The sequence below is a fragment of the Hemitrygon akajei genome, chromosome 15 (assembly GCF_048418815.1).
Source record: "Hemitrygon akajei chromosome 15, sHemAka1.3, whole genome shotgun sequence".
NCBI lineage: Eukaryota > Metazoa > Chordata > Chondrichthyes > Myliobatiformes > Dasyatidae > Hemitrygon > Hemitrygon akajei.
The window spans coordinates 86,735,272-86,761,644 of NC_133138.1; the positions used below are offsets into that span (position 1 = coordinate 86,735,272).

The 26,373-nt window shown below is 45.8% G+C and overlaps 1 protein-coding gene across 6 annotated transcripts in view; it reads right to left on the reverse strand.

The window, feature by feature from the left end:
• Positions 1-3,079: 3,079 nt before the first annotated feature.
• Positions 3,080-26,373, reverse strand: part of LOC140739522 (serine/threonine-protein phosphatase 2A 55 kDa regulatory subunit B beta isoform) — an 846,310-nt gene continuing 823,016 nt past the window's right edge. For all 6 annotated transcript variants that reach the window (XM_073067905.1, XM_073067904.1, XM_073067910.1 and 3 more), the window contains one exon: positions 3,080-10,244. In XM_073067905.1, the coding sequence (XP_072924006.1) occupies positions 9,965-10,244 (280 nt within the window). In that variant the 3' untranslated portion in view covers positions 3,080-9,964. The remainder of the gene's footprint in view (positions 10,245-26,373) is intronic.

A 26,373-nucleotide genomic window follows, 5' to 3' on the forward strand; every position in this document is an offset into this window, starting at 1 on the left:
CAACACTGCAGTTCTCTTCACCACTGTTCTTTTGAGCCACAGCACCAGACTCAGTGCCAGAGACCCGCTCACTGTGGCTCTCCCTCCCCCCCCCCCACCAATTAGGTTGTCCCCCTCAATAGTATCTAAGGTTGCATACTTATTATTGAGAGGAACAGTCACAGGTGTACTCTGTACTGGCTTGTGCATTTCCCCTCCTTCTCCTGACAGTCACCCAGTTACCCGTCTCCTGCAATCTTGGAACAAGAGAAAAATTGGCCTGAAACGTTGACTGTACTTTGTTTTTCCATAGATGTTGCCTGGCCTGCTGAGTTCCTCCAGCATTTAGTGTGTGTTGCTGGTATTTCCAGCATCTGTAGATTTTCTCTGGTTTGTGGTTTGGTTCTGTGAAGCCTCTTCCAGCGATGCCTACCCTGAAGAAGTTCAAATCTTGCCTTCAACGGGAGTTCAATTATACTCTCTCTCACTGCTCCCCTGCTGCTCTCCAACTCTTTGACCACGTGCTTACCCAGACCCACTACTACAGCCAGGTATAATTTCTGGAAACATGTCCTCACCACCAGCTTATACAAAGGTTTCCAGATTCATTTTCAAGCTGCTCAATTTGGACCTTCTGAGGACCCCAGGTACTCATATTCAATTGAATGCTTCACCCACCGTGTTCTACGCACCATGCTTTTTGCCATGAGAAGGTACCTGGTGTCCCTATCCCACTCACTTCTACAACTCCGGGATTCCCTCTCTGCTGGCTGTAATAGACCTGTACACTATTTCACCCTTCGCTGGATCCACGTTTTCAATTGCTGGACTCCTGCCGAAGGGTCTCGGCCTGAAATGTTGACTGTACATTTTTCCCCATAGATGCTGCCTGGCTTACTGAGTTCCTCCGGCATTTTGTGCGTGTTGCTTCTGCAATCTAGAGCTGAATTCCTCTATCAACTCCTTGTTCTCCTGTATGAGTCAAAGGTAATCAAACAGCAACTCCAGTTCCCTAATACATTCTCAGGGGAGCTGCAGCTCGGTGCATCTACTGTAGATGTGTTTATCCAGGAGACTGGAGGTCTCCCAGATTTCCCACATCCCATGCAGAGTACAAAATACTGCCTCTGGCGTCATGCTCACTAAACTACAAGGAATGAACAAATAAGAACAGAAAGAGAGTAACTTATGATACTTTACCTCACCTGAGCCTGATGAGCCAAAACTACACTAAACAATGGCACGCTCCAAAATAACGGCTGCTCCGTTTGCACCTGTGCTAGTTTTATAGACCCTTTATAATGAATCTCTCTTACTGACTGGTCACTCCTCAACTCAGGGAAACTGTCATGAAGCTCTGTCTTTAAAATCTTGATCACCCATCCTGATTGAAGGCTAGCTCTTTTTAGAACAGTACAGCACAGAAACAGGCCTTTTGGCCCTTCTTGGCTGTGCCGAACCATTTTTCTGCCTAGTCCCACTGACCTGCACCTGGACCATATCCCTCCATACACCCCTCAAGTTTTTCTTAAATGTTAAAAGTGAACCCGCATTTTCCACTTCATCCGGCAGCTCATTCCACATTCCCACCACTCTCTGTGTGAAGAAGCCCCCCACCAATGTTCTCTTTAAACATTTCCCCCTTCACCCTTAACCCATGTCCTCTGTTTTTTTTCTCTGCTAGCCTCAGTGGAAAAAGCCTACTTGCATTCACTCTATCTATACCCATCATAATTTTATATACCTCTATCAAATCTCCCCTCATTCTTCTACGCTCCAGGGAATAAAGTCCTAACCTATTCAACCTTTCTCTGTAACTCAGTTTCTCAAGTCCCGGTAACATCCTTGTAAACCTTCTCTGCACTCTTTCAACCTTATTAATATCCTTCCTGTAATTCGGTGACAAAAACTGCACACAATACTTTAAATTCAGCCTCACCAATGCCTTATACAATCTCACCATAACATTCCAACTTTTAGACTCAATACTTTGATTTACAAAGGCCAATGTACCAAAAGCTCTCTTTACGACCCTATCTACCTGTCACGCCACTTTTAGGGAATTTTCTATCTGTATTCCCAAATCCCTCTGTTCTACTGCACTCCTCAGTGCCCTACCATTTACCTTGTATGTTCTACCTTAGTTTGTCCTTCCAAAGTGCAATATCTCACACTTGTCTGTATTAAACTCCATCTGCCATTTTTCAGCCCGTTTTTCCAGCTGGTCCAAATCCTTCTGCAAGCTTTGAAAACCTTCCTCACTGTCCACTACACCTCCAATCTTTGTACCAGCAGCAAATTTGCAAATCCAGTTTACCACGTTATCATCCAGATCATTAATACATGATCATTGATCATTGATTGGCAGTCTTTTTACGCCAATTGTCCAATCCAGAGAAAACTGCCGCAAAGCTTTGCTTATTAAATTTTGTATGTGGGCCGGACTGAAAGGTAGTTTTTTTCACAGACTGCTTCTTTCTGACGATTCAAAGAGACAACAGAGGGCTGCAGGTGATGATATCTGATAAGTACGGAAGCTGGGAATTGGATATTGGGCAGATGGAATAAGGTGGGAGAGGGGAAAGGACATATAGGGCTCCATTTAAAACCCAAATATCTCTCCAAATCACTTTACAAACAATGAAATAAATGCAGTAACATTTTCAAAATGGGAAACAGCTGGCAAGATTTTATAGTAGGTAATTTCTCAGGCCACTGCAACAGAAAGAATTATAGCATCAGCAGAAATGGACTTAAAACCTCTTTGTATTTAAACACAATAAAAGTGGCTTTGGAAAGAGTTTTTATCTGACAGACGCTAAAGCATCACAAGACTGGGTAACACTGAGTTTTCAGTGGATAGCCATGGTGAATGAGTTGGGTGACCAGTGATGGGAACGGAAGAAGGTGATTGGGGAAGCATACAGTCATGTGATGAATGTGTGTAAACGGAGTTGGCAACCCCCTGTACTCAGTTGGACAGTTCTTATGCTGCAATGAGAATCTAGAATGGGATGTGCAAATGTGCTTCTTTCTCTGATGGCCACAGTTGAATCAAGATAAAGTCCCATCACTTGAAAAAGAACTGAAACTCTTGCACTTCATTGAAGCAGACTTAGCTGCAGTTTATTCATTAAGAAAAAAAGCAGACAGTAACAAGGACAAAGGTACATCAGCTGAATTGTTTGACCCATACAATAAAGAGCCAATCTCACCTGCCCTTTCCCTTCCCAATATATAAAGCACTTGTATCAGGTGGTCAAACCCCTAACACAAAACAGCCACAGCATGTCCTAAAGCTCAGAGCAGTACTTTAGTCACATCCATGACAACCCTCCCCACTTCCCCATCTCTTCTCCCCCCTCCCCCCACCAACTTCCCCATCAAAAAAGGGCATGGCAATTAGCATGCAATAAAAAACATTGTAATACAGAAGAGAATAATTTACTGCAAATTCACTTGAGTTTTTTTTAAAAAGAAAATACTGAAATTGTCCAGTTCTCCCACCAACCCCTCATTCTTTTAAACATACATGTATGGAAACAAGTATATGGCATCAAACACCAACTCTGGCATCTTTCCCATTGATTAGGTAGCAGCAGGCAGGTGCCTTGTATCTTGGTTCTGGAATTTGTTAAGCCATCACTGGAAAAACATGCAGTGTCCTTTTAAAGTGGTCCCTGAAATAAAGGTTTTCTGTTTTGGGATCCATGAAAGTACCTACTGAAGTTAGTCTGAGCTTGAGCCAGTCCTTTGGTACTATAATTTCCAAAGGAACTTCTGGCAAGAGTAGAGAACAAATGCTTTAAGTTTTCAAACCACATTTTCAAAGTTTAAATGGAGTTGGTCTGACCTACTTAAAATAAATTGGTTAAACATTTGGCTTCTGTCAAAGTTATGCAGCACCACACAAGCTCACTAATGTTGGTGCCCTAACAAAGCCAATGGTCAGCTCCAAAAGTATTTCTCATCTGTTTTTTGGAAACTAGATTTCACCAGCAGATCATATACAAGAAAACTGGTCTTTTGGGGGGGGGGGGGAAATAGGTGAATAGTGAATATTATTTCCAATTGGTTAGAAGCTGAATAGAATAAAAGGTGAATTTGAGAGATTTATTCTTGAAAACCATTGGTACATAAGGAATAAGGACCAATTAACAATTTAGTATAGGGAGCAAAGGCAAATGATAACTGATAATGGAAGTAAAACAGGTAATTGTTTTAAAGAGAAGAGGTAGTGAAAAGGGCTGAAGAGGGATTAAAATTTGACAAGAGACAATTGGCAGCATGGAGTCTGTAAGTTCAGTTTGAACATTTAAGAAAAACTTGGACAGGTATGTGGATGAGGGGTGTATTGAGGGATATGGGCCAGGTGCAGGTCAGTGGGACTAGGGAAAAAAATGGTTTGGCACAGCCAAGAAGGGCCAAAAGGCCTGTTTCTGTGCTGTAATGTTCTATGGTTCTAAATGTTAACATCTTTCGCAGATGCACCAGCAAAGGCCTCTTATCAGGATGCATCACAGCTTGGCACGGCAAACTACTGTGACCAAGATCATATGAAAACACAGAGTTGTGAACTCACCCCAGTCCATCCTCTCTGCTGGCTTCACCAACACCTCTATTTATTTATTGGGATACAGTGCAGAGTAGGCCCTTTTTGCCCTTCGCGTCGTGTCATCCAGCAATTCACTGATTTAATCCTAGCCTAATCATGGGACAATTTACACAGTAACCAATTAACCTAACGGTATGTCTTTGGACTGTGGGAGGAAACCATGGCACCTGGAGGTCACAGGAAGAATGTACAAATTCCTTTCAGGCAACAGCGGGAAATGAACTCCGATCGCTGGCAATGCTGGCTCAGGAAAGCAGCCAACAATATCCAAGATCTTTCCAATCTTGGTCTTCCTTTCTTCTCCCTTCACCCATTGGGCAGAAAATACAAAAGCTTGAGAGCACACATCACCAAGCTCAAGGGCAGCTTCTGAACGGGTGTTATCAGACTTTGAACAGACCTCTCATACAGTAAAAGATGCCCTTGAACTTTATTTGCCTGCCTGGACTGTACTTTCTCTGTAACTGTAGCACTATATTCTGCATTCCAAATAGCTCAATGTGCTTCTTATATGGAAAGATCTGTCCGGATGGCATGCATAACAAAGCTTTTCACTGTATCGCAATCACAGCTTGGCACAGCAAACTACTGTGGCTTAGATCATATGAAAACACATAAATATCAAAATCAACACAAGCCTACATTTTCTTGAGTGAATCAGGTCTACACTATGATGGCTAGATCTGGCATGAAAGTTTCACTCAAAGAACAATAAGTTGAAACTCTAATTCGGTTTGCTGTATGGCCATGGTCAGATTATTGATCAGGTAAGAGGCTGAGTTTGGGGAAGAGGATGGATGGAAAGGGGAGAGGGATGATTTGGTGATGGGCCATGCAATGAAAGAGAGGAGCTGTATCGTGCAAGCCTCATCTATCTCAATTACATATTATTGGTATTGGGGCCTGAGACCAGGTTAGCATTGGGACAAAGGGCAATTAGTGGATGGGAATCTCATTGTATATTTCTTGATCAGGGCCTAGGGCAATTGGCAATGCAATTCAGGTACCAAAGTGTAATCATCTGAGGATGGGACCCAGTCTGGACAAGAGCCACAAGACCTTATATGCCCATTGATGGATATCAATATCTTAGTTTAACATGATCTAATTTCCACTGTAATTCTACAAAAATAATATAGGGTGGGGAAGTCCATAGTCAAATTTATATCCAACCTTGGCATTGTCTCAGCTGGGCAGACAGGGCCATAATGGGTAATGTCCATCCGCATTCTGGATTGATGTAAAGTGGTTGGAGAATGATGCTATCACTTCCACTCTGTGGGCCACACATCTTCAACTGGGATGTCCTGAAATAAGCAGCTTAATGAGATCTAATTTCCAGATAATCAGGTGAAAAACTCATTCTGTTTTTTACTTAAGGGGCTTTCTGCTACCCCATTGATACAAATCAGTTACTCTAATCAGAGTTCATGAGTCAAGAACGGTTCCTCATGCTTCAACTGGCCTTAGTGCCATTGAAAATGGCACAGGCAAAATAAATACTATATCATCCATATTCCCATCTTAGATAGTTATTCAATGATCACTGCTGGAAGGTCTAATGAAGTGAGGTGAGACATTACCATCACTGTTCCAAGTGCAATGCAATGAAGAATGAGGATGAGGAGCTAAGCTCTGAGACAGTGGTGTCAATGGTCCAGTGACTGCTGCATATATATAAATTATGTTTAACTTCAAAACCCTATGTTTGAATAGTCACCTGTAACATGTCTAATGAGTGCTGAAAAAAATTTCGGCGAGTGCCTATTATCTGGGAGATATTGACTCTGACTAGTTTAGTTATGTTATAAATGATGAATCACTGCAGACCAGATCAACCATGTTATACGTGGTAATTAGTACTACAGGCACATTAGAAGAGAAAATTGTAAAGAATGAAATCATTCCCAATTCAACAGGAGACAGTCAATATGATTCTCAAGTCCACTTCATACTCTGGACATTGAAGGGTAGAGTTCAGTCTAAATCTAAGAAAATTTGGTGCAACTAATACTTGAAAAAAATTATCTCATTGGATTAAGAATTGATAAGCTTACTTTTTAGAGTAGTTGGTGGTATGTTGCAGAATTTAATGACATCACTTTTTAAAACTAAACTTTCCACCAATGTTTGCTGAACAACAGATCGAATTTGCTGTACTATTATAAGCACATCATTCTAAATGTTAAGACAAATTTCAAATAGTAATTCTTCTTTTGGTGAATTTAATTAAAAGAAATTAATTCTTGAGATCCAAGGATTGTGGTCATAACATTATTTGATTCATTTTAAGAATAATGGTTTCTCCCTCTCTTGAATGTGTTGTTTGCTTTCTCTGTTGCATGGTTCTAAGGATGGCAGGCACTTCCAGTTCCTTGATGAATTCTTTGTGATGGAACCCAAGTTCTTTAAATTCTGATCCTGCTCTCAGTACCCATCCACCTGTCCATTACTACAAGACCAGTTTCTACTCAGGGCTTCTGTACATTGATTGCAAGTTTTTACTGATTTCTTTTCGCTCCTTCCCTAACCCAGGAGCTGGAGTTGTAAGGAGGATAGTAACTTACTTGTGAACGTGGATGAGATCAATACAAACTGAGAAAATTGATATGTACTATTACATTGCCCACTCCCTTAACCCACTCAGCTACATAGTGAAAGCACCAAACCTCCTTTAAGCTTCAATCAACATAGCAAAACTTAGGGACAAGTAAAAGTCAGAGGAATGGTCATAAATACAAAAAAACTTGCATACTTAGTTAAACTTTCCAACAATACAGAGAGGACAGTGTAGTTTGACAGTATTCTGGTGTAAATGAATACTGCTGTTTTTAAATACTACTAGAAACAGAAACTCCACATTCTATGCCTAGCTATACAAGTATTAAACTGAGGAACCTGTGCAAACTGCCAGGATAATATTAACAGAAGACATTACAATGTCTGAAAGAGGTAGCTGAAGAGATTGTGGAGGCATTAGTAATGGTCTTTCAAGAATCATTAGATTCTGGAATCATTCCAGAAGACTGGAAAATTACAAATGTCACTCCACTCTTTAAGAAGGGAGGGAAGGAAAAGGAAAGAAATGATAGGCCAGTTAACTTGACTTCAGTGGTTGGGAATACGTTATAGTCCATTATTAAGGATGAAGTTTCAGAGTACTTTAGAGTCACATGATAAAATAAGCTAAGGTCAGTATGGTTTCCTTAAGCGGAAATCTTGCCTGACAAATTTGTTGTAATACTTTGAGAAAATAACAAGTAGGATAGACAAAGGAGAATCAGTGGATGTTGCCTATTTGGATTTTCAGAGGGCCTTTGACAAAGTGATGCAGATGAGGCTGCTTAGCAAGATAAGAGCCCATGGTATTACAGGAAAGATATCAACATGAATAAAAGATTGGCTGATTGGCAGGAGGCAAAGAGTAGGAATAAAGGGGGCCTTTTCTGCAGGCTAGTTGTGTTCCACAGGGGTTGGTGTTGGGACCATTTCTTTTCACAGTACGCATCAATAATTTGGATGGTGGAATTGATGGCTTTGTCGCTAAGTTTGTGGGTGATATGAAGATAGGTGGAGGGGCAGGTAGTACTGAGGAAGGTGGGATTCTGCAGAAGGACTTAAACAAATTGGGATAGCGGGCAAAGAAGTGGCAGATAGAATATGTAGGGAAGTGTATGGCCATGAATTTGTGTAGAAGGAATGAAGGTGCAGACTATTTTCTAAACAGGGAGAAAATTTAAAAATCGGAGATGCAAAGGAATTTGGGAGTCCTTGTACAGGATTCCCTAAAGGTGTAACTTATAGGTTGAGTGTGTGGTAAGGAAGGCAAATACAATGTTAGCATTCATTTCAAGAGGTCTAGAATATAAGAGCAAGGATGTAATGCTGAAGGTTTATAAGACATTGGTCAGACTGCATTTGGAGTATTGTGTTAAGTTTTGAACCCTTTATCTAAGAAATAAAGTGCTAGCATTGGAGAGGGTCCAGAGGAGGTTCACAAGAATGATCCTGGGAATGAAAGGGTTAATGTACAGCATGAGGAGAGTTTGATGGCTTTGGGCCAGTACTCACTGGAGTTTACAAGGATGGTTGGGGGGGGGGGGGGTGTGATCTCATTGAAACATATTGAATATTGAGAGGTCTGGATAGAGTGCATATGGGGAGGATGCTTCCTATATTGGGTGAGTCGAGGACCAAAGGGCACAGACTCAGAATAGAAGGATGGCCATTTTGAACAGTGATAAAGAGCAATTTCTCTTGCCAGGGTAATAAATCTGTGGAATGCATTGCCACAGATGGCTGTGGAGACCAGGTCATTGGGTGTATTTAGAGTGGAGGTTGATAGGTTCTTGATTAGTCAGGGTGTCAAAGGTCATGGTGAGAATGCAGGTCAACAGGGTTGAGTGGAATAATGAATCAACCACGATGGAATGATTGAATGGCCGAATTCTGCTCTTATGTCTTATGATCTTATTACAAAGAAATCAATTACCAGAACTGAATTCTTCATCATTGGGAAGCTAGGGGGAGGGCAAAAAGACATTTTGAGATCTGACATAAATAGGATACAATTTAAAAGTAAAATTTTAGGGTATACACAGTTACTCCCATCATAAGAGTTGTAAAACTTGAAAAACACTACCTACAAGAGCCTTGAGAGCCTCAGGGCTTTAAAAATCTATATTTTCAAATTGGCATTAATACAGTTAAATGCTTTCTAGTTTGCTTGTTCAACAACATTTCATTCTCCTGTATACTGAGCTACAAAATTCTCCGGGTCACTTCACAAATAAGAGAGACTTTAGTTAAAGGAATTGTGATTGAAAATTCCCTGATTCATTAAACTTCATTCATTATAGGATACTGGCGGGTGCATGGAATTACTCTCGATCCTAGAGTGTGTAGAAACAGGAGGGCGCGTCTTATGGAGAAAGGAAAGTAAAAAATATAAACTTGGTTTAAGATTTGATGCTCTCTGGAAGCAGCTGTCAATTGGTGCAAATAAGTTATTTGGATAAACATATCCAAGGCATTGACAGCTGAACAGAAGAAATACAGAACATAGCTTTTTACCCCCATTTCTATGAGGAAAATAAAAGAAAATATACAAGACAGTGTTGAATATTTACACCCTTAAAAGCCAGAAGGAGTAGATGGAAATCTTACGAACAGAAGCCATTTGTTCTAGAACGAATGCATCAAAGGAACTCTGAATCCACACAACAAAAGGCACCCCACAGCTTCATTAAGACAGACAACCTGACAAAGCTATTGTTTGGGTTAATTTCCAGAGGACAGATTTTCCTTTGAAAAATAATAATTTGATGTTTAATCATATGCAGTGTTAAGGTGACCAGTCAAACAAATGTTCTAGTTCACTTTGTCCTGGAATATATAGAGGTTGTTTGTGGCAGCGACTGCTATAATATTCTCTGAAGGGTGCCATGCTGTGTGCAGAATCTTCTTACTGAAGTCCAAACTGTCGACACTAATTTCATCTTTCTTCCGCTTGCCCCCCATGCATACTTTGCGGGGTTTGAGGATTGCTCTGGGCTTGCTGTTCTCACGTGATGCTTCCAGCGTGACATCGCGCTTTGTATTGCGATCGAACATCCTGAAGAAATTGTTGTATGAGCCAGTCATGATCACACTGTGGAGGAAGAACAAATGCAGGCATAAGACTGTGCGACATAACATCCTTCCAAAGCCCCTCAACCTCCTCCAAGGCACAGTGACCACCAACTAATCGCCTACTGGTAGATTGGCTATGTCATAAACAGTATTCCCCAAATAAAATGGGATCAACTAGAGGAAATAATTTTTTAGGATACACTCTCAAGAAATTATTCAACATTGAAAACCTTTATTGATTGTATTCAGTGCTATAAATATTTTCTCTTGATAACATTTCAGCTAATCTTTGCTGTATCCTTTGACTTCTGTATATATCTGCCTCTACCCTTTTCTTTTCAGTGACATCCAAAAGACCAAGTCCACAATCTTCCAACAAACCCAGTTTTAAAGTGCCGTGTTATTGCTGGTTTTGCTTTAAGGACAGTTAAGTATTCTTGCATTTTTGTGGATGTTTTGGACTCCCAATCCAAGAGAAATAAGATTTAAAATTAGTGATAGAATTAAAGGCACAGAGTGATGACTATCTGTGATAATGGACACAGGAGACTGATGGACAGTAGTGATGAGATAATGCTAATTTATCCTTGGACATGTACAACCTTGAATTGTATTAATGAATGTTTGGCACATATAGATGATGTATTAACTAATTGAAGAATTCTATCCCAATTCTCAATAGGAATAATAAGATTGAGCTCTCTTTCCCAATCATTTTTGGTCTTATCAAAGGGCACTGAACATATCTTCATAATTATATTATAAAGTTTTGATATAATCCCTTTTTGAGAAGGGTTTAATTCAAACAAACTCTCCAAAATATCTGAAGACACAAAATTTGGAAATGTAGGAAGTACCATACTTAAAAAATGCCTAACCTGTAAGTATCTAAAAAAATGAAATCTAGGCAAATTATATTTATTAGATAATTGCTCAAAAGACATAAAACAGTTGTCCGAAAATAAATCGGAAAATCTTAATAAACCCTTGGTTTTCCAAGCCAAAAAAGCTTGATCTATAATTGAGGGGTGGAAAAAACAATTAGATACAATAGGACTATTTAAAACGAATTGAGTCAACCCGAAAAATTTCTGAAATTGAAACCATATACATAAGGTATATTTAACTATCGGGTTGTCAATTCATTTCAGCAATTTAGAAAGAGCAAAAGGGAGAGATGTCCCTAAAATAGAACCCAGAGCATAACCTGGTACCAATTTAATTTCCAAACTCACCCAATGAGGGCCAAAAGGACCATCCCAGTCTTTCAACCAACATAACAAATATCTAATATTAACTGCCCAATAATAAAATCTGAAATTGGGTAATGCCAACCCACCTTCCTTCTTTGTCTTCTGTAAGTATGTTTTACCTAATCTGGGATTTTTATTCTGCCATATATATGAGGAAATTTTTGAATCAACATTAGTAAAAAAGGATTTCGGAATAAAAATTGGTACCGCTTGAAAAATATATAAAAATTTAGGTAGAATAACCATCTTAATAGCATTAATCTTACCTATCAGAGATAAAGATAATGGTGACCACTTAGTAAACAAGCCTTTAATCTGATCAATTAAGGGTAAAAAATTAAACCTAAATAATTCTTTATGGCTTTTTGTGATTTTAATCCCTAAGTAAGTAAAAGAGTCATTAACTAATTTAAAAGGTAAAATACCATAGCTTGGGACCTGTCTATTCAAAGGAATCAATTCACTCTTATTAAGATTTAACTTATACCCAGAAAACTCACTAAATTGAGCCAACAATAATAAGACTGCTGGAATAGATTTCTCAAGGTTAGAAATGAATAATAATAAATCATCTGCATACAAAGATACCTTATGAATATCTGTTCCACGATTAATACCCAAAATATCCTGTGATTCTCTGATGGCAATTGCCAAAGGTTCTAAAGCAATGTTAAATAGTAATGGGCTAAGAGGACAACCTTGTCTAGTGCCCCGAAATAAACGAAAAAAAAGATAAATTAGCTCATTTTTATTCTTGTATAAACCCTATTGGTGACAGATGTCAATTAGAAATCGCGTCTTTAACTCATATGTTTTGGTCATGTCCGCTTTTGAAAAAATATTGGAAAGATATTTTTGATATTATCTCTGCGGTACTGAACATCGATTTACAACCCCATCCTATTACCGCAATTTTTGGTTTACTGATGATGGACTCACTCCATTTATCTCCTTCCGCCTGTCGAATGATTGCTTTTCTCACTTTGATGGCTAGAAGATCCATTTTGTTGAATTGGAAGGAAATTAATCCTCCCACGGTATTTCATTGGCTTTCTCAAACTATGTTATGTCTAAATTTAGAAAAAATTAGAAGTGCTGTATTTGATACTTCTATTAAATTTGAAAAGATATGGAGACCATTTATTCAATATTTTCATATGAGGTAATATGACCCTGTGCCAAGCTTATTGGTTTTTTCAGCTTTAATCGTATTTATGTTGAGAGGATCGGAGTTGACGACATTGATGTTTATGTATTCTTGTGAGATACTATAAACAGCCCTTTTTTTTCCTCTTTTTTTAGTTTTTTTTTCTTTTTTTGCTTCCTTTTTTTTCCCTTAGATACTAGATTAGTAGTTAGTCAACTTTGCATATTTTTTTCTTTTTTTATATTATATATTATGAAATATCTAGATTTACCTTGTTCATATATATACTATATGGTTCATGTTTTGGGAAAACTTATACTGTATTCATTGCTTATGTATTCTTTCATGTATAATGGGAATTTGTATGTTTGTAATCCCTTTACTAATATATTAATTGTATTTTGTTCATAATATTATTAATACTAATAAAAAGATTGAAAAAGAAAGAAAGATGAGATAATGCATGAGGATAAAGAACAGATTGAGATTAATGTTAAATATTGGTAAATTGGTTTATTATTGCCGTGTACTAAGATACAGTGAAAAACCTGTCCTGCATACTGTCCATGCACATTAATTCATTACAATGGTGCGCCGAGGTAGCACAAGGTAAAACAATAACAAAGTGCAGAATAAAGTGCTACAGTACATTGAAAGTGCAGTTCAGGTGGACACTAAGGTGCCAGGTCACAATGGGGTAGATTATGAGGTGAAGGTGAATTGTATAGCACATGCTGGGAAAGAAATGCGCTTGTGGATTTCTCAGAGGATTGTGAAAGCACAATTTTTTAAATGATCAGTAATCATCTGTCCTTTATCCTAGCAAGATGACTCCTGTTTACCAACACATAGGAAAGCTACCTCCACTCTAGAATTCTCTGAAGTGCTCTGTCTCTGAGCCTCTTTCCCTTCTTTCATGATATTTGTTAAGTTGCTGGTTGTCTTGCCTAATTTCTCTCCCTCGCTGAGAATCATGCCCTGACGCCTATACTAATACCAGGATATAACCATGTATCCTAGCAGAGGCCTGCTACTGGCTTAAGTTGGGAGTGACAGCTTCTGCCTTGCTGCCTGTCCCTGCTTTGTTTCAGTGGATTCCACTGGGCTTCCAACAGGACGGCCCAATGTTCTTAAGATTTCCTAGCTTTGATTTTACCTGTGAAGGGTGAACCCACTGGAACCCCCCCAACTCCCCCCCCCCACCAACTGGAAGCCAGAGTCACTGTGCAAGACTGCACAGGGGCTTAACCAGAATAGGGATAGGCAGACAGCCTATTCAGAATGACTAAAGATCTGAACACGAGACTAGTCGGTCAATGAGTTTGTGCTGTTGAAAAATCATGTCAGTTTCATTGCCTTTCTCTCTTCCCATAGCCCTACAGATTATTTCCCTACTAATACCTATCCAATTGGGTATCCACACCTCTTGATTATGCACCAATTCCTTTCCATTTTTCAAGCTCCTTTGGTCCTCTAATGGGAATGTGTTCCTTCTAGCTACCCTGTATAAAGCAGTAATAATCTCTTAACAAAGACAGTGGCCAATCAGAGATTAGGATTCATTAGCAAGAGCAAATAAGAATAAGGCGGGGCAAGCGGAGCTGCCTTTGTCGGAGCTACATTGCTGGAGTGGACAGTGTTAGACTGGACAGTGCTGGAGTGGACAGTGTTACAGTGGACAGTGCTGGAGTGGACAGTGTTACAGTGGACAATGCTAGAGTGGACAGTGCTGGAGTGGACAGTGTTAGACTGGACAGTGCTGGAGTGGACAGTGCTAGAGTGGACAGTGCTGGAGTGGACAGTGTTAGACTGGACAGTGCTGGAGTGGACAGTGCTAGAGTGGACAGTGCTGGAGTGGACAGTGTTAGAGTGGATGATGATAGAGTGGACAGTGCTGGAGTGGACAGGCTTGGGGTAGACAGTGCTGGAGTGGACAGTGCTGGAGTGGACAGTGTTACAGTGGACAGTGCTAGAGCAGACAGTATGGAGTGGACAGTGCTGGAGTGGACAGTGTTAGAGTGGACAATGCTAGTGGACAGTGCTGGAGTGGACAGTGTTAGGGTGGACAATGCTGGAGTGGACAGTGTTAGAGTGGACAATGTCGGAGCTCCCATTGTCGGAGTGGACAGTGCTGGAGTGGACAGTGTTACAGTGGACAGTGCTGGAGCAGATAGTATGGAGTGGACAGTGCTGGAATGGACAGTGTTAGAGTGGACGGTGTTAGAGTGGACAGTGCTGGAGTGGACAGGCTTGGGGTAGACAGTGCTGGAGTGGAAAGTGTCAGAGCTACCATTGTTGGAGTGGACAGTGTCGGAGCTACCATTGACAGAGTGGACAGTGCTGGAGTCAACAGTGTTGGAGTGGACAGTGTTACAGTGGACAATGCTAGAGTGGACAGTGCTGGAGTGGACAGTGTTAGAGTGGACAATGCTTGAGTGGACAGTGTTGGAGTGGACAGTGTTGGTGTGGACAGTGTCGGAGCTACCATTGTCAGAGTGGACAGTGCTGGAGTCAACAGTGTTGGAGTGGACAGTGTTGGAGTGGACAGTGCTGGAGTGGACAGTGTTACAGTGGACAGTGCTGGAGCAGATAGTATGGAGTGGACAGTGCTGGAATGGACAGTGGTAGAGTGGACGGTGTTAGAGTGGACAGTGCTGGAGTGGACAGGCTTGGGGTAGACAGTGCTGGAGTGGAAAGTGTCAGAGCTACCATTGTTGGAGTGGACAGTGTCGGAGCTACCATTGTCAGAGTGGACAGTGCTGGAGTCAACAGTGTTGGAGTGGACAGTGTTACAGTGGACAGTGCTGGAGTGGACAGTGTTACAGTGGACAATGCTAGAGTGGACAGTGCTGGAGTGGACAGTGTTAGAGTGGACAATGCTTGAGTGGACAGTGTTGGAGTGGACAGTGTTGGTGTGGACAGTGTCGGAGCTACCATTGTCAGAGTGGACAGTGCTGGAGTCAACAGTGTTGGAGTGGACAGTGTTACAGTGGACAGTGCTGGAATGGACAGTGTTACAGTGGACAGTGCTGGAGTGGACAATGCTTGAGTGGACAGTGTCGGAGCTACCATTGTCAGAGTGGACAGTGCTGGAGTGGACAGTGTTACAGTGGACAGTGCTAGAGCAGACAGTATGGAGTGGACAGTGCTGGAGTGGACAGTGTTAGAGTGGACAATGCTAGTGGACAGTGCTGGAGTGGACAGTGTTAGAGTGGACAATGCTGGAGTGGACAGTGTCGGAGCTCCCATTGTCGGAGTGGACAGTGCTGGAGTGGACAGTGTTACAGTGGACAGTGCTGGAGCAGATAGTATGGAGTGGACAGTGCTGGAATGGACAGTGTTAGAGTGGACAGTGTTAGAGTGGACAGTGCTGGAGTGGACAGGCTTGGGGTAGACAGTGCTGGAGTGGAGAGTGTCAGAGCTACCATTGTTGGAGTGGACAGTGTTGGAGTGGACAGTGTTGGTGTGGACAGTGTCGGAGCTACCATTGTCAGAGTGGACAGTGCTGGAGTCAACAGTGTTGGAGTGGACAGTGTTACAGTGGACAGTGCTGGAGTGGACAGTGTTACAGTGGACAATGCTAGAGTGGACAGTGCTGGAGTGGACAGTGTTAGAGTGGACAATGCTTGAGTGGACAGTGTTGGAGTGGACAGTGTTGGTGTGGACAGTGTCGGAGCTACCATTGTCGGAGTGGACAGTGCTGGAGTGGACAGTGTTGGAGTGGACAGTGTTACAGTGGACAGTGCTAGAGCAGACAGTATGGAGTGGACAGTGCTGGAATGGACAGTGTTAGAGCGGACAATGCTGGAGTGGACAGTGTTGGTGTGGACAGTGTCGGAGCTACCATTGTCGGAGTGGACAGTGCTGGAGTGGACAGTGTTGGAGTGGACAGTGTTACAGTGGACAGTGCTAGAGCAGACAGTATGGAGTGGACAGTGCTGGAATGGACAGTGTTAGAGCGGACAATGCTGGAGTGGACAGTGTTGGAGTGGACAGTGTCGGAGCTACCATTGTCAGAGTGGGCAGTGCTGGAGTGGACAGTGTTAGAGTGGATGGTGTTAGAGTGGACAATGCTGGAGTGGACAGTGTCGGAGCTCCCATTGTCGGAGTGGACAGTGCTGGAGTGGACAGTGTTGGAGTGGACAGTGCTGGAGTGGACAGTGTTAGAGTGGACAGTGCTGGAGTGGACAGTGTTAAAGTGGACAGTGCTGGAGTGGACAGTGTTGGAGTGGACAGTGTCGGAGCTCCCATTGTCGGAGTGGACAGTGCTGGAGTGGACAGTGTTGGAGTGGGCAGTGCTGGAGTGGACAGTGTTGGAGTGGACGGTGCTGGAGTGGACAGTGTTAGAGTGGACAATGCTAGTGGACAGTGCTGGAGTGGACAGTGTTAGAGTGGACAATGCTGGTGGACAGTGTTGGAGTGGACAGTGTCGGAGCTAACATTGCCGGAGTGGACAGTGGTGGAGTGGACAGTGTTGGAGTGGACAGTGTCGGAGCTACCATTGCCAGAGTGGACAGTGCTGGAGTGGACAGTGTCGGAGCTCCCATTGTCGGAGTGGACAGTGTTACAGTGGACAGTGCTGGAGCAGATAGTATGGAGTGGACAGTGCTGGAATGGACAGTGCTGGAGTGGACAGTGTTAGAGTGGACAGTGCTGGAGTGGACAGGCTTGGGGTAGACAGTGCTGGAGTGGAGAGTGTCAGAGCTAACATTGTTGGAGTGGACAGTGTTGGTGTGGACAGTGTCGGAGCTACCATTGTCGGAGTGGACAGTGTTGGAGTGGACAGTGCTGGAGTGGACAGTGTTACAGTGGACAGTGCTAGAGCAGACAGTATGGAGTGGACAGTGCTGGAGTGGACAGTGTTAGAGTGGACAGTGCTGGAGTGGACAGTGCTGGAGTGGACAGGCTTGGGGTAGACAGTGCTGGAGTGGACAGTGCTGGAGTGGACAGTGTTACAGTGGACAGTGCTAGAGCAGACAGTATGGAGTGGACAGTGCTGGAGTGGACAGTGTTAGAGTGGACAATGCTAGTGGACAGTGCTGGAGTGGACAGTGTTAGGGTGGACAATGCTGGAGTGGACAGTGTTAGAGTGGACAATGCTGGAGTGGACAGTGTCGGAGCTCCCATTGTCGGAGTGGACAGTGTTACAGTGGACAGTGCTGGAGCAGATAGTATGGAGTGGACAGTGCTGGAATGGACAGTGTTAGAGTGGACGGTTTTAGAGTGGACAGTGCTGGAGTGGACAGGCTTGGGGTAGACAGTGCTGGAGTGGAAAGTGTCAGAGCTACCATTGTTGGAGTGGACAGTGTCGGAGCTACCATTGACAGAGTGGACAGTGCTGGAGTCAACAGTGTTGGAGTGGACAGTGTTACAGTGGACAGTGCTGGAGTGGACAGTGTTACAGTGGACAATGCTAGAGTGGACAGTGCTGGAGTGGACAGTGTTAGAGTGGACAATGCTTGAGTGGACAGTGTTGGAGTGGACAGTGTTGGTGTGGACAGTGTCGGAGCTACCATTGTCAGAGTGGACAGTGCTGGAGTCAACAGTGTTGGAGTGGACAGTGTTACAGTGGACAGTGCTGGAATGGACAGTGTTACAGTGGACAGTGCTGGAGTGGACAATGCTTGAGTGGACAGTGTCGGAGCTACCATTGTCAGAGTGGACAGTGCTGGAGTGGACAGTGTTACAGTGGACAGTGCTAGAGCAGACAGTATGGAGTGGACAGTGCTGGAGTGGACAGTGTTAGAGTGGACAATGCTAGTGGACAGTGCTGGAGTGGACAGTGTTAGAGTGGACAATGCTGGAGTGGACAGTGTCGGAGCTCCCATTGTCGGAGTGGACAGTGCTGGAGTGGACAGTGTTACAGTGGACAGTGCTGGAGCAGATAGTATGGAGTGGACAGTGCTGGAATGGACAGTGTTAGAGTGGACAGTGTTAGAGTGGACAGTGCTGGAGTGGACAGGCTTGGGGTAGACAGTGCTGGAGTGGAGAGTGTCAGAGCTACCATTGTTGGAGTGGACAGTGTTGGAGTGGACAGTGTTGGTGTGGACAGTGTCGGAGCTACCATTGTCAGAGTGGACAGTGCTGGAGTCAACAGTGTTGGAGTGGACAGTGTTACAGTGGACAGTGCTGGAGTGGACAGTGTTACAGTGGACAATGCTAGAGTGGACAGTGCTGGAGTGGACAGTGTTAGAGTGGACAATGCTTGAGTGGACAGTGTTGGAGTGGACAGTGTTGGTGTGGACAGTGTCGGAGCTACCATTGTCGGAGTGGACAGTGCTGGAGTGGACAGTGTTGGAGTGGACAGTGTTACAGTGGACAGTGCTAGAGCAGACAGTATGGAGTGGACAGTGCTGGAATGGACAGTGTTAGAGCGGACAATGCTGGAGTGGACAGTGTTGGTGTGGACAGTGTCGGAGCTACCATTGTCGGAGTGGACAGTGCTGGAGTGGACAGTGTTGGAGTGGACAGTGTTACAGTGGACAGTGCTAGAGCAGACAGTATGGAGTGGACAGTGCTGGAATGGACAGTGTTAGAGCGGACAATGCTGGAGTGGACAGTGTTGGAGTGGACAGTGTCGGAGCTACCATTGTCAGAGTGGGCAGTGCTGGAGTGGACAGTGTTAGAGTGGATGGTGTTAGAGTGGACAATGCTGGAGTGGACAGTGTCGGAGCTCCCATTGTCGGAGTGGACAGTGCTGGAGTGGACAGTGTTGGAGTGGACAGTGCTGGAGTGGACAGTGTTAGAGTGGACAGTGCTGGAGTGGACAGTGTTAAAGTGGACAGTGCTGGAGTGGACAGTGTTGGAGTGGACAGTGTCGGAGCTCCCATTGTCGGAGTGGACAGTGCTGGAGTGGACAGTGTTGGAGTGGGCAGTGCTGGAGTGGACAGTGTTGGAGTGGACGGTGCTGGAGTGGACAGTGTTAGAGTGGACAATGCTAGTGGACAGTGCTGGAGTGGACAGTGTTAGAGTGGACAATGCTGGTGGACAGTGTTGGAGTGGACAGTGTCGGAGCTAACATTGCCGGAGTGGACAGTGGTGGAGTGGACAGTGTTGGAGTGGACAGTGTCGGAGCTACCATTGCCAGAGTGGACAGTGCTGGAGTGGACAGTGTCGGAGCTCCCATTGTCGGAGTGGACAGTGTTACAGTGGACAGTGCTGGAGCAGATAGTATGGAGTGGACAGTGCTGGAATGGACAGTGCTGGAGTGGACAGTGTTAGAGTGGACAGTGCTGGAGTGGACAGGCTTGGGGTAGACAGTGCTGGAGTGGAGAGTGTCAGAGCTAACATTGTTGGAGTGGACAGTGTTGGTGTGGACAGTGTCGGAGCTACCATTGTCGGAGTGGACAGTGTTGGAGTGGACAGTGCTGGAGTGGACAGTGTTACAGTGGACAGTGCTAGAGCAGACAGTATGGAGTGGACAGTGCTGGAGTGGACAGTGTTAGAGTGGACAGTGCTGGAGTGGACAGTGCTGGAGTGGACAGTGTTACAGTGGACAGTGCTAGAGCAGACAGTATGGAGTGGACAGTGCTGGAGTGGACAGTGTTAGAGTGGATGGTGATAGAGTGGACAGTGCTGGAGTGGACAGGCTTGGGGTAGACAGTGCTGGAGTGGACAGTGCTGGAGTGGACAGTGTTACAGTGGACAGTGCTAGAGCAGACAGTATGGAGTGGACAGTGCTGGAGTGGACAGTGTTAGAGTGGACAATGCTAGTGGACAGTGCTGGAGTGGACAGTGTTAGGGTGGACAATGCTGGAGTGGACAGTGTTAGAGTGGACAATGCTGGAGTGGACAGTGTCGGAGCTCCCATTGTCGGAGTGGACAGTGTTACAGTGGACAGTGCTGGAGCAGATAGTATGGAGTGGACAGTGCTGGAATGGACAGTGTTAGAGTGGACGGTTTTAGAGTGGACAGTGCTGGAGTGGACAGGCTTGGGGTAGACAGTGCTGGAGTGGAAAGTGTCAGAGCTACCATTGTTGGAGTGGACAGTGTCGGAGCTACCATTGACAGAGTGGACAGTGCTGGAGTCAACAGTGTTGGAGTGGACAGTGTTACAGTGGACAATGCTAGAGTGGACAGTGCTGGAGTGGACAGTGTTAGAGTGGACAATGCTTGAGTGGACAGTGTTGGAGTGGACAGTGTTGGTGTGGACAGTGTCGGAGCTACCATTGTCAGAGTGGACAGTGCTGGAGTCAACAGTGTTGGAGTGGACAGTGTTGGAGTGGACAGTGCTGGAGTGGACAGTGTTACAGTGGACAGTGCTGGAGCAGATAGTATGGAGTGGACAGTGCTGGAATGGACAGTGGTAGAGTGGACGGTGTTAGAGTGGACAGTGCTGGAGTGGACAGGCTTGGGGTAGACAGTGCTGGAGTCAACAGTGTTGGAGTGGACAGTGTTACAGTGGACAATGCTAGAGTGGACAGTGCTGGAGTGGACAGTGTTAGAGTGGACAATGCTTGAGTGGACAGTCGGAGCTACCATTGTCAGAGTGGACAGTGCTGGAGTGGACAGTGTTAGAGTGGACAATGCTTGAGTGGACAGTGTTGGAGTGGACAGTGTTGGTGTGGACAGTGTCGGAGCTACCATTGTCAGAGTGGACAGTGCTGGAGTCAACAGTGTTGGAGTGGACAGTGTTACAGTGGACAGTGCTGGAGTGGACAGTGTTACAGTGGACAATGCTGGAGTGGACAGTGCTGGAGTGGACAGTGTTAGAGTGGACAATGCTTGAGTGGACAGTGTTGGAGTGGACAGTGTTGGTGTGGACAGTGTCGGAGCTACCATTGTCGGAGTGGACAGTGCTGGAGTGGACAGTGTTGGAGTGGACAGTGTTACAGTGGACAGTGCTAGAGCAGACAGTATGGAGTGGACAGTGCTGGAATGGACAGTGTTAGAGCGGACAATGCTGGAGTGGACAGTGTTGGTGTGGACAGTGTCGGAGCTACCATTGTCGGAGTGGACAGTGCTGGAGTGGACAGTGTTGGAGTGGACAGTGTTACAGTGGACAGTGCTAGAGCAGACAGTATGGAGTGGACAGTGCTGGAATGGACAGTGTTAGAGCGGACAATGCTGGAGTGGACAGTGTTGGAGTGGACATTGTCGGAGCTACCATTGTCAGAGTGGGCAGTGCTGGAGTGGACAGTGTTAGAGTGGATGGTGTTAGAGTGGACAATGCTGGAGTGGACAGTGTCGGAGCTCCCATTGTCGGAGTGGACAGTGCTGGAGTGGACAGTGTTGGAGTGGACAGTGCTGGAGTGGACAGTGTTAGAGTGGACAGTGCTGGAGTGGACAGTGTTAAAGTGGACAGTGCTGGAGTGGACAGTGTTGGAGTGGACAGTGTCGGAGCTCCCATTGTCGGAGTGGACAGTGCTGGAGTGGACAGTGTTGGAGTGGGCAGTGCTGGAGTGGACAGTGTTGGAGTGGACGGTGCTGGAGTGGACAGTGTTAGAGTGGACAATGCTAGTGGACAGTGCTGGAGTGGACAGTGTTAGAGTGGACAATGCTGGTGGACAGTGTTGGAGTGGCCAGTGTCGGAGTTAACATTGCCGGAGTGGACAGTGCTGGAGTGAACAGTGTTGGAGTGGACAGTGTCGGAGCTACCATTGCCAGAGTGGACAGTGCTGGAGTGGACAGTGTCGGAGCTCCCATTGTCGGAGTGGACAGTGTTACAGTGGACAGTGCTGGAGCAGATAGTATGGAGTGGACAGTGCTGGAATGGACAGTGCTGGAGTGGACAGTGTTAGAGTGGACAGTGCTGGAGTGGACAGGCTTGGGGTAGACAGTGCTGGAGTGGAGAGTGTCAGAGCTAACATTGTTGGAGTGGACAGTGTTGGTGTGGACAGTGTCGGAGCTACCATTGTCGGAGTGGACAGTGTTGGAGTGGACAGTGCTGGAGTGGACAGTGTTACAGTGGACAGTGCTAGAGCAGACAGTATGGAGTGGACAGTGCTGGAGTGGACAGTGTTAGAGTGGACAGTGCTGGAGTGGACAGTGCTGGAGTGGACAGTGTTACAGTGGACAGTGCTAGAGCAGACAGTATGGAGTGGACAGTGCTGGAGTGGACAGTGTTAGAGTGGATGGTGATAGAGTGGACAGTGCTGGAGTGGACAGGCTTGGGGTAGACAGTGCTGGAGTGGACAGTGCTGGAGTGGACAGTGTTACAGTGGACAGTGCTAGAGCAGACAGTATGGAGTGGACAGTGCTGGAGTGGACAGTGTTAGAGTGGACAATGCTAGTGGACAGTGCTGGAGTGGACAGTGTTAGGGTGGACAATGCTGGAGTGGACAGTGTTAGAGTGGACAATGCTGGAGTGGACAGTGTCGGAGCTCCCATTGTCGGAGTGGACAGTGCTGGAGTGGACAGTGTTACAGTGGACAGTGCTGGAGCAGATAGTATGGAGTGGACAGTGCTGGAATGGACAGTGTTAGAGTGGACGGTTTTAGAGTGGACAGTGCTGGAGTGGACAGGCTTGGGGTAGACAGTGCTGGAGTGGAAAGTGTCAGAGCTACCATTGTTGGAGTGGACAGTGTCGGAGCTACCATTGACAGAGTGGACAGTGCTGGAGTCAACAGTGTTGGAGTGGACAGTGTTACAGTGGACAATGCTAGAGTGGACAGTGCTGGAGTGGACAGTGTTAGAGTGGACAATGCTTGAGTGGACAGTGTTGGAGTGGACAGTGTTGGTGTGGACAGTGTCGGAGCTACCATTGTCAGAGTGGACAGTGCTGGAGTCAACAGTGTTGGAGTGGACAGTGTTGGAGTGGACAGTGCTGGAGTGGACAGTGTTACAGTGGACAGTGCTGGAGCAGATAGTATGGAGTGGACAGTGCTGGAATGGACAGTGGTAGAGTGGACGGTGTTAGAGTGGACAGTGCTGGAGTGGACAGGCTTGGGGTAGACAGTGCTGGAGTCAACAGTGTTGGAGTGGACAGTGTTACAGTGGACAATGCTAGAGTGGACAGTGCTGGAGTGGACAGTGTTAGAGAGGACAATGCTTGAGTGGACAGTCGGAGCTACCATTGTCAGAGTGGACAGTGCTGGAGTGGACAGTGTTAGAGTGGACAATGCTTGAGTGGACAGTGTTGGAGTGGACAGTGTTGGTGTGGACAGTGTCGGAGCTACCATTGTCAGAGTGGACAGTGCTGGAGTCAACAGTGTTGGAGTGGACAGTGTTACAGTGGACAGTGCTGGAATGGACAGTGTTACAGTGGACAGTGCTGGAGTGGACAATGCTTGAGTGGACAGTGTCGGAGCTACCATTGTCAGAGTGGACAGTGCTGGAGTGGACAGTGTTGGAGTGGACAGTGTTACAGTGGACAGTGCTAGAGCAGACAGTATGGAGTGGACAGTGCTGGAGTGGACAGTGTTAGAGTGGATGGTGATAGAGTGGACAGTGCTGGAGTGGACAGGCTTGGGGTAGACAGTGCTGGAGTGGACAGTGCTGGAGTGGACAGTGTTACAGTGGACAGTGCTAGAGCAGACAGTATGGAGTGGACAGTGCTGGAGTGGACAGTGTTAGAGTGGACAATGCTAGTGGACAGTGCTGGAGTGGACAGTGTTAGGGTGGACAATGCTGGAGTGGACAGTGTTAGAGTGGACAATGCTGGAGTGGACAGTGTCGGAGCTCCCATTGTCGGAGTGGACAGTGTTACAGTGGACAGTGCTGGAGCAGATAGTATGGAGTGGACAGTGCTGGAATGGACAGTGTTAGAGTGGACGGTTTTAGAGTGGACAGTGCTGGAGTGGACAGGCTTGGGGTAGACAGTGCTGGAGTGGAAAGTGTCAGAGCTACCATTGTTGGAGTGGACAGTGTCGGAGCTACCATTGACAGAGTGGACAGTGCTGGAGTCAACAGTGTTGGAGTGGACAGTGTTACAGTGGACAATGCTAGAGTGGACAGTGCTGGAGTGGACAGTGTTAGAGTGGACAATGCTTGAGTGGACAGTGTTGGAGTGGACAGTGTTGGTGTGGACAGTGTCGGAGCTACCATTGTCAGAGTGGACAGTGCTGGAGTCAACAGTGTTGGAGTGGACAGTGTTGGAGTGGACAGTGCTGGAGTGGACAGTGTTACAGTGGACAGTGCTGGAGCAGATAGTACGGAGTGGACAGTGCTGGAATGGACAGTGGTAGAGTGGACGGTGTTAGAGTGGACAGTGCTGGAGTGGACAGTATGGAGTGGACAGTGCTGGAATGGACAGTGTTAGAGCGGACAATGCTGGAGTGGACAGTGTTGGAGTGGACAGTGTCGGAGCTACCATTGTCAGAGTGGGCAGTGCTGGAGTGGACAGTGTTAGAGTGGATGGTGTTAGAGTGGACAATGCTGGAGTGGACAGTGTCGGAGCTCCCATTGTCGGAGTGGACAGTGCTGGAGTGGACAGTGTTGGAGTGGACAGTGCTGGAGTGGACAGTGTTAGAGTGGACAGTGCTGGAGTGGACAGTGTTAAAGTGGACAGTGCTGGAGTGGACAGTGTTGGAGTGGACAGTGTCGGAGCTCCCATTGTCGGAGTGGACAGTGCTGGAGTGGACAGTGTTGGAGTGGGCAGTGCTGGAGTGGACAGTGTTGGAGTGGACGGTGCTGGAGTGGACAGTGTTAGAGTGGACAATGCTAGTGGACAGTGCTGGAGTGGACAGTGTTAGAGTGGACGGTTTTAGAGTGGACAGTGCTGGAGTGGACAGGCTTGGGGTAGACAGTGCTGGAGTGGAAAGTGTCAGAGCTACCATTGTTGGAGTGGACAGTGTCGGAGCTACCATTGACAGAGTGGACAGTGCTGGAGTCAACAGTGTTGGAGTGGACAGTGTTACAGTGGACAATGCTAGAGTGGACAGTGCTGGAGTGGACAGTGTTAGAGTGGACAATGCTTGAGTGGACAGTGTTGGAGTGGACAGTGTTGGTGTGGACAGTGTCGGAGCTACCATTGTCAGAGTGGACAGTGCTGGAGTCAACAGTGTTGGAGTGGACAGTGTTGGAGTGGACAGTGCTGGAGTGGACAGTGTTACAGTGGACAGTGCTGGAGCAGATAGTATGGAGTGGACAGTGCTGGAATGGACAGTGGTAGAGTGGACGGTGTTAGAGTGGACAGTGCTGGAGTGGACAGGCTTGGGGTAGACAGTGCTGGAGTCAACAGTGTTGGAGTGGACAGTGTTACAGTGGACAATGCTAGAGTGGACAGTGCTGGAGTGGACAGTGTTAGAGAGGACAATGCTTGAGTGGACAGTCGGAGCTACCATTGTCAGAGTGGACAGTGCTGGAGTGGACAGTGTTAGAGTGGACAATGCTTGAGTGGACAGTGTTGGAGTGGACAGTGTTGGTGTGGACAGTGTCGGAGCTACCATTGTCAGAGTGGACAGTGCTGGAGTCAACAGTGTTGGAGTGGACAGTGTTACAGTGGACAGTGCTGGAATGGACAGTGTTACAGTGGACAGTGCTGGAGTGGACAATGCTTGAGTGGACAGTGTCGGAGCTACCATTGTCAGAGTGGACAGTGCTGGAGTGGACAGTGTTGGAGTGGACAGTGTTACAGTGGACAGTGCTAGAGCAGACAGTATGGAGTGGACAGTGCTGGAGTGGACAGTGTTAGAGTGGATGGTGATAGAGTGGACAGTGCTGGAGTGGACAGGCTTGGGGTAGACAGTGCTGGAGTGGACAGTGCTGGAGTGGACAGTGTTACAGTGGACAGTGCTAGAGCAGACAGTATGGAGTGGACAGTGCTGGAGTGGACAGTGTTAGAGTGGACAATGCTAGTGGACAGTGCT